The following is a 15,487-nucleotide window of genomic DNA, read 5'->3' on the forward strand; positions in this document are numbered from 1 at the left end:
TACCATTAAAATGAAAAGAGAAAAGAAAAAACTGCTGCGTGTTGAACCAGTTATACTTTTCGAGTCAGTAATAGCTCCATTTGTTTTTCCCGACGACTGGTTATGCTGCAGGCTTTGTTATATATGTGATGTAGCCCTGGTATGCAAGAGCCAGTGTCATCGACCTGCTACGTGAATAAAAACATTATGATTCATACTGTATACACTACATTTCAGAGCATTTTATTTCAACTTCGGCTTCCTTAGCCATCAGTCAGTAACATTCAGTCTCGATAAGAAAAGTCAGGCAAAACCAAGTGCTTCCATCGTGTTTTCTCTTTAATGCAAAAAAATATACAAACATTTAGAAAAGAACTGATGATAAAAAATAGGAATGTTTTTTTTCTTTTATTATTTTTAATTGACACACAGGATCTATTCCTCAATGTAACACGTTTCAGTAATAAATAAATAAATGCATTCTGAAAATACTTTTTTTTTTTTTTTTGCACAGGTTAGATCCACGAAGTCGGCCTAAAATGTGAGCTGTACCAAAAGTCTCACACAGAAAACACAAGACTTCAATGATGCACTTGGACTTCTACAGAAAAAAAGTCCAAAGGCATGTATTAAACAAAGGTAGAAAAACACAAAACATAAAAGCTGTTTTCAACATTCGTCGTCAAACAACATGAAAACTCTTGAAAACGGGGTATGTGGAGCAAACGGGCTGACAGGCCTTAAAAGATCCCCCTTGCAGAGTTTCAGTCGTTTTTGGTGTAAGTGATCCCATGTATCCAGCATTGGACTCCAGATTGTCCCTTCAGAATGTGATTAGTAGATTCAGCAGTCACCTGGAAGTTAGATAAAGTACCGATTGATCATTTAAATGTGCAGAAAAGCATAACAAAATAAAGTTGTTGAACGGGTTGTAGTACAACTGAACACAACCATCAGGATGATTTATTTTGTTTTTCTTCGTATTGTTTTCTCTCGTATATCAAGCTTGGTTCATGCAGTTTACTTGAAAAAAGTGAGCGTACCATTTTGGGCATAATTTCTCCAGATTTTTAGTGAGATGTTGACATGGACCAAGCGCCCTCCATCCTCCATACAGAGAAGGCGTAACTCAGCCTCTCGTGAGCCACATAACTACAACTTGACATCTTGGAGTCCAGCTCGTCGCTCTGCAGGACCTGGCAGAGGAAGTCGATGTATCTGGCTGCAAGTTTTAGGGTCTGTATTTTGCTGAGTTTGTCCGAGGGCAAAGTGGGGATAATTTTCCGCAGAGATGCAAACGCCTCGTTGAGAGACTGGGTCCTCTGTCGCTCCCGGACGTTGGCCATGACCCGCTGTGACTGGAGCTCCTCGAAAGACTGGGGGCTGCTGCTGCTGGACTTCTTCCCTCTTTTCCCAGGGGTCGGGCTATCTGAGTCCTCCCCATTTTTCCTGCTCGGTCTCCTCTTCCTCCCACATCTCTTCGGCTGTCTGTCCAGCTCCCCCTCGCTGTTGCTCAGGCTGTCCGCAGGAGAGACAGGGGAGCTCCCGGACTCTTCCCCTAGATTTTCCTCAGACATCTCCACCTGGGTGGATGGTGGCCAGAGAGAGTCCCCGAAAAATTATTCCCCTTTCATTCAGTCAAGGAGATAGTCCACCGGAAGATCTGTCGGGCTGTGAAGACACCAAAGAATCCATAGATAGGTTCCTGGGAGGGCGAGTCTTTTCTGTTACTTGAGAAACTTAAGCAGTTCTTATAGGCTCCATGGCGTAAACTTTTTGGGAAGGGACAGGATTGGCCAAGGGAATGAATTACGTGAGGTAAGGGGCGGGAGCATCCGAGGAGCTGCTACATTCTTTACAAAGTCAGAGGTGGAAACTATAACTTGAGGTGGCTTTTTATGTGATAACATATTAAAAAAAAAAAAAAAAAAGTCTGATCTCAGCAGAGTTTGTAGGCTACTTTACAAAAGAATCACAGAAAATTCATTGTGCATTCATGGTCAAGGTGAAAGGAACTTCTTCCTTCTGCTAAAGACAAAAATAAAATGAAACAATATTTTGATTAGAAAAAAAAATTAAATAGGATTCACAAAAAATATGAAATCTGCTTTTTTTCTTTTGCAGATCATTTTTTCTCCAATCTATCCTTCATCTTATTAAAATATCTTGTTTCCCATGCTCTGTTTGCGCGCAATAATCTCATTTATTTATGTTTTGGCACGTTTTGGTAGAGCTAACCCACGTGGATTTTGGGATTTATGCTCCCATCTAGTCCCATTTAAACAGAATAAGATCAAAGTACCCTTACATACGCACCACATGATCCCAATAGGCTACATATTTGACCAAGAGCCAGTATGTCCTAAAACCCTTATCTGGAATGCTGCTCCTCATATATATATATATATATATATATATATATATATATATATATATATATATATATATATATATATATATATATATATATATACATGATTTCAAAGAACAAAAAGCCCAGGTAAAATAAAAATAAAAAGTCGATGAGCATTCAGAGAGGAAATGGTCCTTTGCCCCCCTGTTGTTTCCATTCAGAGGCCAAAAGAGGGACACTATGTGTTTTAGTCTTTGGCATTAAGTAGGCCGGTGATACAATATCCATCTTGTTTAGTGGAGGATTACTTTGTTTAGGTTGAGAAGCCTGTGGTCCACAGGAGCTGCATCTGGCTCAGGAAACGGGGTGGGGGGCAGTTGGGGTTAGAGGTCACAACACCAGCAAAACATCCATTTACATCTTTCTGGAAGCCTGAGAGAGTGCTATTGCTCCAAGGGGAAACACAGAACTTGTTTAAATGTTGAGCTGTTTCTTAGGAAAAAAATACAAAAAAAAGTTGTTTTTTTTATTCTTTCATTCGTTTGTTCGTTCGTTCGTTCATTCATTCATTCATTCATTCATTCATTCACTCATTCATTCATTCATTCATTCATTCATTCATTCATTCATTCTCTGTACCACTTAATCCAAATGAGGGTCACAAACAAACTGGAGCCCAGCAATTTGCAGATTATCATTTTCAATAAAATAAATTTATTTGCTTTTATTGGAAAATAATGTGAAAGTCACTCATTCTATAAATTCTGTATGTCTTAATTTAAGCTTATATGGCGGTGGAGCCAATTCAAGTCTCCTGATTATACCTGAAAGCTCTCTCCATGGTGCTGATCTCACTCCACTACAGTTACCTGCTGCTACACCTTATAGGTCAGGAGGCAAATCTTCAGTCACATTCGCTGCACTCATCTGCTCTGCGGTGCTCTCAACAAGAGCAGAGTTAAGCTTGCAGGTTTACAATTCATGTCGTGTGACAGCTTGATGAGCTGCTACTGCTTTAGAATAAAAAGGATGTTTAAACAGTTTAAATCTTATACATGAATGTGTCATTTTAAGTAATTTGGAAGGAGTCTTTTCTTCACAGCAACAGATATTAGCTAAGTATTTCTACTGAATTACGTACAAACTAAGAAGAAATATTCACAACAATGCTGTTACATTTGTCTTTTAATAATAACAATAAATTTTATTTATGTCAGATTAAATATTTTGTAATTGACTATTTTTTCTTTCTTTGTCTTTTTTTTCCCTTTCTTTTTTACACTGTGTTGTTACACTTACATGTGTACAATAGTCCAGAACAGACAAACCAAACACTCGCTTTGGAATATGCCCCTAGTGTTTAATGTGGCTTATGTAATCTCTCCTTGTCAATCAAGCTGAAAGCATGGCTGAGGTGAAGGATATTTAGCTTGTTCCCAAACTAGTTTTGACCCAGCCTGTTTCTGACCATTGCTTTATGTCTCATCCCCGATCTGGATCGGTACTGGATTTATCTGAACCATGTTTCAAAGGACAATCAATCACATTGAGTCTTCTCTTTATACTACCCGCATTCACGCATTCACAAGCCTGTTGTTATCTCGTGGACTACTATGTCCTCACCAGTTCTGTTCACAGAAAGCCACCCCTGTTGGTCCTGTGGTTATGAGATTACCCTGCAACTGGGAGGCTGATGTCTGTTACCATCACAACAAACCCAGCTAGAACCAATATATGCTTTGATCCCTCCTGTCCAGCTTGTTATACCTATCACCTAGATCTCCTCATGTTGGTATTGGGTTCATTCTACCCCATTAAAAAAGTAAAATGCTTTAGAAACATCATTTCACTCCACATAATTCTACATTTTGGAAAAAGAATATTTTACATAGTGCAAAATGTTTTAGACTACAATGACGGGTTGGGAAAAGAAGTTTGGAGCATAGTTTCAAAATCATTCAGATTTTAAAAAGAAATTTAATTTAGACTGCCTACAAAATCAGTTCTTATCAGTGTCAAGGCTACTATTGTAGCTCTGATAAATCTGGTTGTAGGCCGACAATAGTATTATTCTATACCGCCTGCATTTCCAAATCTTATAATTGATTAATGCAACTTTATTAGTGAATGCAATCACAATATTACCAATATTGGGCTGCATGGTGGCATAGTGGTTGTCATTCACAACATTCACAACTATTCTGCAGCCTCATAGAATGCACATCGCTCATTTGAGCCTTGGCTGCAAGGTTTAAACAGAAGCCTTTCTGTGTGGAGTTTGCATGTTATCACCATGCATGCATGGGTTCTCTCCAGGTACTCTGGTTTCCTCTCATTCACAAGACTTGTGTGTTATGTTAATTGCTATGGTCAACTGATCACTTATCATATCAAATTTGCTTTGGATAAAAGCGTCTGCCACATGACTGTGGTGTAGAATAAAATTAATGAACAAAAATGTGCTATTTTACCTGTCAGAAGGAAAATGTATTTGAAATATTTTCAGGAATGGATATCAACAAAGCTGGAAGTGTTTATACTTGTTAATTTTATTATCCAACATGAGATGTTAAACACCAATTATCCATATGCTGAATTACAAGCAGTGAGGTGCTCATCTACATGTGGTAGTATAATTTAGTCTGGTTTATTGAAATTAGATTTTCTGTTAGTTATAAAATAATTTAAAAACGTATCAATCTGATATGAATAAAAATGCCCTAATTAAAGAAGTCCCAACAAGCATTCAGAAATATTACCAATACAAAGAAAAACAACAATGATTTATGAATTAATGATTTATTTATTATCCATAGTTTAAAGAAACGGGCTGCACGGTGGCGCAGTGGTTAGCACTGTGGCCTCACAGCAAGAAGGTCGCTGGTTCAATCCTTGGCTGGTTTGGTCAGTGGCCTTTCTGTGTGGAGTTTGCATGTTCTCCCCATGTATGCGTGGGTTCTCTCCAGGTACTCCAGCTTCCTCCCACCATCCAAAGACATGCATGATAGGTTAATTGGTCACTCCAAATTGCCCCTAGGTGTGAGTGTGGTTGTTCGTCTCTCTGTGTGTGGCCCTGCGATGGACTGGCGAGCTGTCCAGGGTGTACCCTGCCTGTCGCCCAAAGCCAGCTGGGTTAGGCTCCAGCTTCCCCGCGACCCTGAATTGGAATAAGCGGTTCAGAAAATGAATGAATGAATGAGTTTAAAGAAACATAGTATTTATTACTTATATTTTCAATTTCTTCTTTAAATTCCCTTGCCAGATTTGTTTGACATGTTTTTATAGTTTCTATGTCAGGGTTAGACAGCACAGCTAAATGGTTAAGGAATCAAACATTTCTGGTTAGGGTTTGTCAAACATGATAGATAGTGTCAAGAGAAGGTTAATCCAATTACAACACAACAGACTGCCTAGGTTACACATCAGCATACATTTGCTGACATATGTTTGTGCTCAAGGCAAAATTTCTTTTAGACTTGATTGGATTTCTGGTTTCAAAAACGAACCAGCAAATGCAGTTAAATTTAATCAATGTATCAGAAGTTTTCCTGGAGAAGATAAACCAAATATTTCTGCAACAATACCAAAAGCAACTAATAGCAATTAAAAGTTGAATACTATGACTACGACAACTACTACTATGACTACTAATAATAATAATGAGAAGAAGTACTGTTCCTGCAGACCAGCAGTGTGAATGCGTTCATGTAAAAACTGGTTGGAGCTGGCACACGAAAAAACAGGATAAGGTAAGACAACAATCCCCCTGTGGCTGTATAGACCAATGTGAGAATTTTCAGCCAATCACGAGAAAAAAACTGATAACCCAAGTTAATCAGAGAAGAATAAGTGCAACAATATACTGATGCCATTTCAGCAGCTTCCACTATTGAATTTAAACTGAAGAGATATTTCCTAAAAAAGAAATCTAGGACTACATGAGGTAAGATGGTAACAAACACTGTTGAAAGTTATCTTTTTAGAATTTGATGTGCTCATTTGTATTTGTTTTTACATGTCACCCAATTACATTTTATAGTGTCTCATTTTGTCTAAACTGACTCACCTCTCCCTTTTCTCTTATCGTTCAGCTGAGCTTTATTATTTTTAGTCTTTTTAATTACTCATAAAATTAGTTCCCCTTGCAGACAGGCTAGTGCAGAGGGTACTCTGATGACATGGTCAGCATGTAACGATCTTGTATCACCAGGACTCTGGATCATTTAATATTTAAAAAAAAACAAAATCCATAAATTTGCAAGAACTCCCCTCTTTGAGTTTACATTTTTAGCAGATTTGTCTGTAGAGTTCAGGTCTCTCCTGCTTAAGTAACTTTGAGAAAACACAGCTGCTTCTCAAGAATATGATGTAATCAGAAGACAACTCCTCCAGTGTTGATCTTTAATAAAGACAAAACCTTCATCAGTCACTTGTCGACTGGCAGAATGGGATGTACATGAAGAGGAGATAAACAGAACTTGTTGTTTTTCAGTGTGATTCAGCAAATGCATTTTATTCAGCCTGCAGCTGTGGTAGTTAATTAGTTTAGAAAGATTTTGTCTTTATCCATTCACAATGAGTTGATCTTATAACAAAGGCATATGTATATTACTGACTCATGCAACCTGACACACCAGTCATGAGAGACCCTAAAATCGTCATTAACCACCCCTCCCCGAGGTCACATCAAGGCAGACACAACTCAGGCTCGCACTCACTAAGTTCTGACTCAGAGCCAGATCCACAGAGACCTGTCTATTTTTTCTGCTTGGGCCTCGGAAGGCAGTGTTTCTCTATCAGCCCTCTCATATCTATTGAAATAACAAACCGCAGTCTTCCACTTTTACTAGTCTCCCACAATTGACAGCAAAATTCATGTTCACTCCATTAAAGTCTAACCACAATGGTTGCCATGCCAGCTCGCTAAGATGGATCAACTGCATAGGATGAGAAAAGACAGAAGTCCGTTCTTCAAAGAATAACTCCAGATAGTCTCTAATCAACCTTCCAGACTAACAAGGTCAAGCAACAGAGTTGGATGACAACATCTTTCCTCAGTAATAGTCTCAAAATGCCCCACTCTTAAGAGAAATCCAGACATTGTATCAGTGTTTTTTCTGATAGCACCGGTCCAGTGGTGGTGCATGAGGCTTTTTGGTGCTGAATTGGGAGGTGATGATGAAAACAGTCCTTTATAAGCTGTCTGGACTTATAGGAGCCAGGACTCCTGAAGTTAGCAGTAAAAGAAAGCCTTTGAAAGCCAAATGCTTTGATGTTGCAGGTTCTAATCGCAGTGCAAGTCTGCTTCGCTGTGGTAAAGTACAGTGTAACTTTGTGTGAGAAAATGCAGCAAAGACAGTTCATTCCTGAAGTCTTATCTCATGAAAAGTGCAGATCTTTTTTTTAGGAATGAGAGGCTGATTTTACATGCAGAAGTGCACATAAGTATGAACATGTGTGAGTGTGATAGATCTGTTAGATCTATTCATGTGAACCTAATGACTCAGTGGGATATCAGACAGCTCAACCACACAATGACACCTTATAAGCCACTAAGAACCAACAAACGTCCAGGTTGTTTTCACAGCTTGGAAGCTCAGGGTGATGTGGGGTCTGTGGAAGAACTGGCATCCCAGCAGTATAATCACTTCTTAAAACACACACAAACAGACCAACATACCTACACACACACACACACACACACACACACACACACACACACACACACACACACACACACACACACACACACACACACAAAACAAACAGTGACTATCCTCCAATAGTTTGAGGAAGAGTTTCACTGATTAAACTTTTCTCACAAAACAACAACACAGCTCTGTTCTGAGGAATGACAAAGGATTAGGCTTTCACTTATTCTGCATCTACCCATGTAGCCTTTTCCTTTGTCTCAATGAAAACCATCAGATGAAAGCGATCTCCTATAATTTTGTGCTCTTGCAAAATCATATACATGAGTATCATAACGCAATACGTTTGCTGCACTCAAAATGTTATCACCCAGCAGAACAGACCACACACACATTTACCCTGGCTGAAGCTTTGTAGAGACCAGTGCACTGACCCATGCAACAGATATATCTTTTCATAGAGTAAATAAAGATTTATCATATTTTGGTTGAGCTATAGGAGATTAACAGGTGCTACTATGAGATTAGAAATTCTCTGTTTGTGTACATAGCAGCCACTGAAATAAACATTCATTTTCTGAACCACTTGTTCCAATTAAGGGTCACCGGGCTGAAATAAACAAATAAAACAAACAATGATACAATTACACTAAAATGATACTGACCTTTATTTGTACTATCTTTCAATAGAATTACAAGGTAATAAAACAATCCTGTTATGGTCTGTGGGGGGTTAAGTCTTGTTCTGTTGCTGTCTGTTTAATTTTCCAGTCTTTTGTCATTTTCATTTCTGCTGTTTTCTGTTTTACTTGTGTATTCTGTCTACTTTACTTCATTTTTCCTTCTCCAGGTCATTAATTGTCAGACCTGCTTCTTGTCTTGGAGTCAGCTCCTCTGTACATATGCTCCAAGTTTAACCTTATTCATTACTCGTTCATTGTACTTTTTAGTTGTCAGTTAGTCACATCAATTCCTTAGTTATCATTTATGTGTATGTGGCGTCACCTGCAGTTGTGGTTTTGCGTAATTATACCTTAATTTTACCTTTATCTCTCTCTGAGAGTTCTGCAGATTGTAGCTTGCATTCATCATTCATGAGAAATCTTAATCAAGAGCAATAATTAGGTATTAATTATCCAATTGAAAAAAAGCATTAATTGATTCTATTTCCTCTTTTCTTACTTTCTTTCATCAGAGTTATGAAATAAACCGAGATATGAACAGTCAAGCAGAAGTTTGTGAACTTCCCTCAAACAATCTTTTAGCTTTCATAGGCAAAAGTTTCATATTTGGGTTCCTGATGATTCAGTGATGGAATTATACTATTCAACCTGAATGTCTGAGTTTGTCTCCTGTCTGAACCACTGTTTTTCTCCATCCCTGTAACCATTCCTATAAGTTGATTCTACACTTCTTGGTTTGGTGAGGTTTAATCAAAGTGGTTAGATGTAGGTCTGAAACATTTCATGCATTTATATCTGAATAAAATAGAGCATTATTTTTTTAAAATTTTTTTATTTCTTTTCTTTTTTTTTTTAACAATATTATACACATGTGGATATGTATTTCCTTAAAAATACTTCTTTTCTTTTTTAACCTACTGGCACTTTATGTGACTCACTAATGTCCATAAAAGTGGATAAATGTAAATATGTAAAGTAGAAAACAGCTAGGTGTGCACTATTGTGACCATTATATTTAAATGGGGTTAAAGCAGGGCTATTGAACTCAGTACCACCAGGACCTCAGTCCCAATGGTTTTCAAGATCCAACAGCCAATGGAGTTCTGCTCAATGACTCATTAATTAGGTTAGGTGTGTTGTTGCAGGGATATGTTTAAAACCTGCAGGGCTGCGGCTCTTGTAGGACTGAGTTGAATAGCTTTGGGTTCAAGCTTCCTTGGGTAAGGTTTAGAAAAATACATCAAGGCTTTCCTTCAAGCATATTTTTCTCAAAATGAAATTCATAAAATAAAAAGTATTTTCATTTTATGGATATGTTGGAAGATTTTTAGTTTGAACATTTTATACATATTAACATGTGAGTTTCAATTATTCACTCTTAGTATCTTAGTATCTTTTTTTTTTTTTTTTTTCCAGTGCTTTACCTTCCCGACACAGTTATTGGGTTGGGACAGTTCGTCTTGAGATTAATGTGTTTGCTATGTTGCGTATTTGCCAGTTGAACAGGTTCTTAATTTAGGGGGACATGATAAGTTTAAAAAAAAAAAAAAAAAAATTTGATCCTTTTTTACTTTTAATGTAAAGCACTTTTGTGCTACATTTTATTGTATGAAAGGTGCTTTATAAACAAAGATTGATTTATGATTGATTGATTGATTTCAAAGACTGCTGAAAGGTATAGTTTGAACCAGATTTTTTCCAGTTTTGAGGAATAAAGACAGGGTAAAACATGTTTAAATAAATACAGAGTAACCTTTGCTTATTTCAACAAGATGATGTGAAACAATATTCACCATGTATCACAACAATATGGTTCAATTGTTAAAAAGAATGAATGAAAAGAAAACTATAACATTCCTGCAGTTCAGACCTGTCAACCATTTGAAATATTTGCCTACTGAAGAATGACAAATACACCAAGGGCTGAGCTGTTGAGTAGTTTAAATCTAATTTCAAGCAAGAATGTGAAAACATTTCACTTTCAAAACTGCAACAGTCTGTCATGCTGTTCCCAAAAGCTTGGGGAAATGAAGAGGGGCTGATACACATAAATGTGTAAACATATAGACATTCCCCTTTATTGAATTTATTATTGTTTTTAGGTAAGATATCTGATAAAGATTCAGAATATACCTTGAGTAAATAAATAGATGAAGTTATAATATGCTCAGATTATATCAATAAAAGCTGAAATGATATAAAAAATGCAAAAACAATTAAGAAATTCAATGAAATCTACAACTTCTGTTTCAGACAGTATTAACTTTATCCACTTTAAATTATCTTTGTCCATATTCATCCAATACTAATAATGCTTTTTGTCACATATGTTGGTTTCATGCCTATTAGATCAATTTGACATATTTCAACATCTTTGACCATTTTATAAAATTCCCATTCATTCTCACTACACTAAATGGTGTTCTGGCATCTGACAGTTGTTGGGTTAGCAGAATTTACTTAGGTTTTTTTTTTTTGTCAAAAGCATAGAGAGGTTCCTAAGAAAAGGTTTTGCCTTGACGATTTTGAAGAGAGGGCAATGCCTACAATGGACGTTGTTTATAAAGTTTCTTTTCTTTCCCCAAAGCTACGTTATAGTCATATTTGTGAACATAACTCTGTATTATAGTGTGAATAATATTTAATTTCTTAAACTTTGGTAAAGGTATTGATGTATCACTGTGTTGGACAGTTTAAGCTTTACTGATTAAACTTTGACAAAAAAAAACAACAAAACAAAAAAACAAACAAACATCCCAATTACTTTGCTTTAAAAAAATTGTATTATAGATTTGCTGCCATGCATGTCTGAGATCAGTATCAGGATCAAACCAGAACTTGACCAACATTAACCCCCAAACTCAGAAATAACAAGAGCCTGGTGAAAAAAAAACCCCAACTTTTTGAGGACTATCTAGAAGCTCATGGTTTTAGCCAACCACTCTTCGTCTAATACATTTTATCGAATTTGTCCATTTGACATGAGAAGACTGCCCAAAATAAACATGAATCAGTGGCTGACCTGCAATAGAAACTCATGTCTGCTCTGTGGGGCAAGTGTTGAAGATTGAATTGATCTCCATACTGTGGTAAAATGGGATTGTCTTTGGTTGCAGAATGCCGTATTGACATTGCTCTACGAGATTTCCTCCAGTGAGTGTTGTTTTGCCAGTGAGGGAGATCCTAAACGATCACACTTCATCTGCAAAAAGCTGTTACCTGTTCGATATGACAAACAACACAACATTTTGTGTGTCTGATCATACTTAAGATGACAACTGACTGCTGTAGTAGGTGCTGCTCATCAGGTGCCGATCAAGCATCTGATGAGCAGCACCAGGAAACCTATAGCTCAAAAAGAATCAGTGGCAGAAAAAGCTGATTGTCGTCAGCAGAGAAGTTTGGTACGCCACATAGTCAACTTTGCTGCTCATCCCACAAATGTCTTTCCTCTCAAATGTGGCAATAAAAATCAAGTGGTTTAAGATTTTTTGCCCATTGATTTGTCAATTGACATAGCAGTAAAAACAAATGCAAATATGAACAGTGTTAAAGGAAATTTTACCTAAATATAAAAAAAAAAAAAATTCATGCATGGTTTAAAAAATTGTGCAGATTAATTTGGTTCCATGTTATTAAGTTTGAGGTGTTTTTACAATTTTTGTCAGCATGCTAAGTCAGTGGTATTCTGTGGCACTATTGGAAATAACATTAATAAAATTCAACAGCAGCATGTCTATCCAGAAACTATGCTAAAAAAAAAAAGTTAAAAAACTAATTTTAAACAACTTCTTAATGGAATTATGAAACTATGGAACTATGAAATATTTATCACAATGTGAAAAGAGAATAGAAGTTCAACAAACTCATATTGTGTGGATTTAAACGCCAGACTTTTCACATGATACAGGAAAACTAAGTTAACAGTATAAGACTGTGCCACATTCCTGACACCGTAGGAGAAGAGCAACCAAAGCTTAAATTTAGTCAATAACCACTTTTATTTAACTCAAATATTCAAAGAAACCGATCTAACAAAACATCGCGGGACAGGAAGAAGCTCTTTGTGTCCATTTAAAACTTGCTGTTCTTGCAGCAAATTAAGGCATTTGTGGAATGAACAATATTTTTTCATAAGAGCACACCCACGCCACATCCAGAAGCACTTTAAAGGCGCATACTGGGTAACAACCATTACGACGATAGAAGAAGAATTCTTTTAAACTTATTCTCCAGAAAGTCCAGTTTTAACTCCAGTTTTAGCATAAATGACGTCCATCATAGTCTTGGTATGAAAAAACAAAGATCTGGAAATGCAGCAATTATGTCTTTGTGATCACCATTGGCCAAAAGCCCAGTCTAACAGCCGTTGTGGAGCACATGCCATATCATATACAGCAAACCTACTTAAATAATGTGCACAATGACGGTAGTCTAGAGTGGTTCTTGTGCTCTAACCTTACGTGTTGTGAGAAGTCCCAGTACAGACCCTGTTAATATGGACTCTGTGAGGAGAGAGGAGGTCAAACAGAGTGCTCCAGCTGCACAAGAATGAAAAGTGTACAGGGGGTTGATGGGCAGAGGTGTGGGGGTGGATTTAAGTACCTGGGGAGCAATCAGGGCAGAAGAGACAGAGAGGCAGGTCTCCCATTCTCAGCCAAAAACAACAGAGGAAGAGTGAGAAGGATCATGGTCGCTGCAGATAGATAGAGACAGACAAACTGATAGATATTTTCCCACTCTGTCATATCAGTTTTTACCTTCATAAATTCAAAGCCACTCAAACAAACATAGCAGGAAGTTATTGGTAAATTATGTGTGGTATGGTACTGACACTACCTCTCCTCTAAAACACAGCTGTGTTCCCATCTCCCCCAGATTTCTGCTCACCTTTGCTCCTCCCAGTGTGTCAGTTAGATGCAACTTCCTCCTCCTCCTGCTGCAGTTAGGCCAATCTGTCAGGACACAATAGGCCTACCTCTTCAGCTATGTTGTTTTTGGAATGGGAACCCTTCAGCCCTGCTTGTTCTCCCCTTCGGTTGACAGAAATTAACTAAGGAGCCACTCTTATTTAATGGATCTATTTTCCATCCCTTATTTCAACTAATTTTGTAGATAATTCTTTCTTTTTAGTCTCAGGATGTTGTTCGTACTAACAAATCAGTGTGGAAGTTGGGCCGTCATGGCCACTCAGCTTTCTCAAGATACAAGATGAACTCCAATAGTTTTCAGGGAAGACTTTTACCATCACAAATCACCTCATTTCTCCATTGCATGACCATGTTTTGGATCCCTAACCAAAGTGTTTCCTGGGTATCACAAAGCTTTATTTTCGGTACCGAGGGACCTAAACTCCATCAGAGATGATTTTTGTTGTTGTAACATGTAGGCAGCTGCAGCTTTTAGCTATTTCATCTTCTGCTGCAAATTCTTAGTCATCCTATTTAAAATATGTCTATAATATAGAAGTAAGCAGCAGTGTTATGTTGAAAACTACAACATTTTAGTAGACATACTGTAGCTATTATGGGATATATTTTGCTACTTACTGGAATACGTTGGGTCCACCCGATTTTTGAGGAAAAAGTTTTACTAGGTCACTCATAGATATTTATTTGACTACTACCATTATTTTAGGATGTGACTTGTCAGGAATGCTTGTTATTTTTCAGACATCCATGACATTTTAGGAACTATTAACTTGTCAGACTCCTATAAAGCCCGTTGAACTACAACAACCCCTGGGTGCTGTACAAATAAGGTTTGATAGATTGATTAATGTTGGCCGTGAGCAGTTCCACCAAATTTGATCCCCGTCAGATCTTCTCATATTTAAGTTTGAGTTAAGCAAAACAGTGTTGGGATCATAACTTGGTATTTTTCTTCATTCCTAGCCCATTAATTATCTCGTGACATCTCCCTCTCTCTCTCTCTTTTCTTTACACAGCTAAGACTTACATCCTAAGAGGCCTAACCAGTTAGAAAACATTGCATCAAACTACCTTAGAGGAGTAGAAGGGTTCAAACTAATTTTACTTCGGCCAGCTTCTAAATTAAATGTGCTTCAATCTTTGATCGTCATAAACAGTCTAGTCAGATCTTCATTGGGTAACATTTCTGCACAAATTCTTCTTCCACTCAAAGGCAAATGTAGCAAATCATACTTCTATGTTCATGGTTCTGGATGCAAGGAATTTACCAGTAAGGGAAATTGGTAACGTACAAGTGCTGGGATCTTGAACTCCGGTCTTCAAAGTCCACTGTCCCACAGGTTTTAGATACATACCTGCACCAAACTGAGACCATAAACTTCAAAACACAAAACTGGAAGTCATGTACCATAAAAATAATAATAATGAGCATAATAGAATTTCAGAGAAAACATCAACTGAAAACACTTCAGTAACATGGATTTCCAGCAAAAGTTGATCAAAATGTTCTTTTTGTCAGTATTTTTTTAAACTCCATGTTTTTCTTGGGTTGTATTGCTATTATTTTCAATTTTCTTATTATAGTTTTGTAAAAATTTTTCATTTTTTCTTGATGTTTTATGAAATTTTACTGATATTTTTTAATTAATTTTACTGATTAAAAAAATGGATAAAAAAAAATGAAATACCACCTCTAGTATATTTAAAACCCGTCAATAGTGATGATGTGTATAAGTCAACAGAATATGAGTTCATGTGGTGTGGTTTGTAATATCTCAGATTTGATAACTCATTAGAGTTGATGTGCCTATTTTCTTTTTTCCTTGTTTTTAAGCATAAAAAAAAAAAAAACATGTTTTACAACCATACCGCTCATTTTTATGTCTCAGC

At 37.0% G+C, this 15,487-nt stretch overlaps 1 protein-coding gene across 1 annotated transcript; it reads right to left on the minus strand.

The window, feature by feature from the left end:
• Positions 1–435: 435 nt before the first annotated feature.
• On the minus strand, positions 436–1,677 carry twist1b (twist family bHLH transcription factor 1b). Its single transcript, XM_079240007.1, has 2 exons — positions 1,023–1,677; positions 436–833 (listed from the first exon to the last, which is right to left on the minus strand). The coding sequence occupies exon 1, from the start codon at positions 1,554–1,556 to the stop codon at positions 1,050–1,052; it is 507 nt and encodes a 168-aa protein (XP_079096133.1). The 5' UTR covers positions 1,557–1,677; the 3' UTR covers positions 436–833; positions 1,023–1,049.
• Positions 1,678–15,487: the final 13,810 nt, after the last annotated feature.

Source organism: Telmatherina bonti, assembly GCF_933228915.1.
Source record: "Telmatherina bonti genome assembly, chromosome: 5".
Lineage (NCBI taxonomy): Eukaryota > Metazoa > Chordata > Actinopteri > Atheriniformes > Telmatherinidae > Telmatherina > Telmatherina bonti.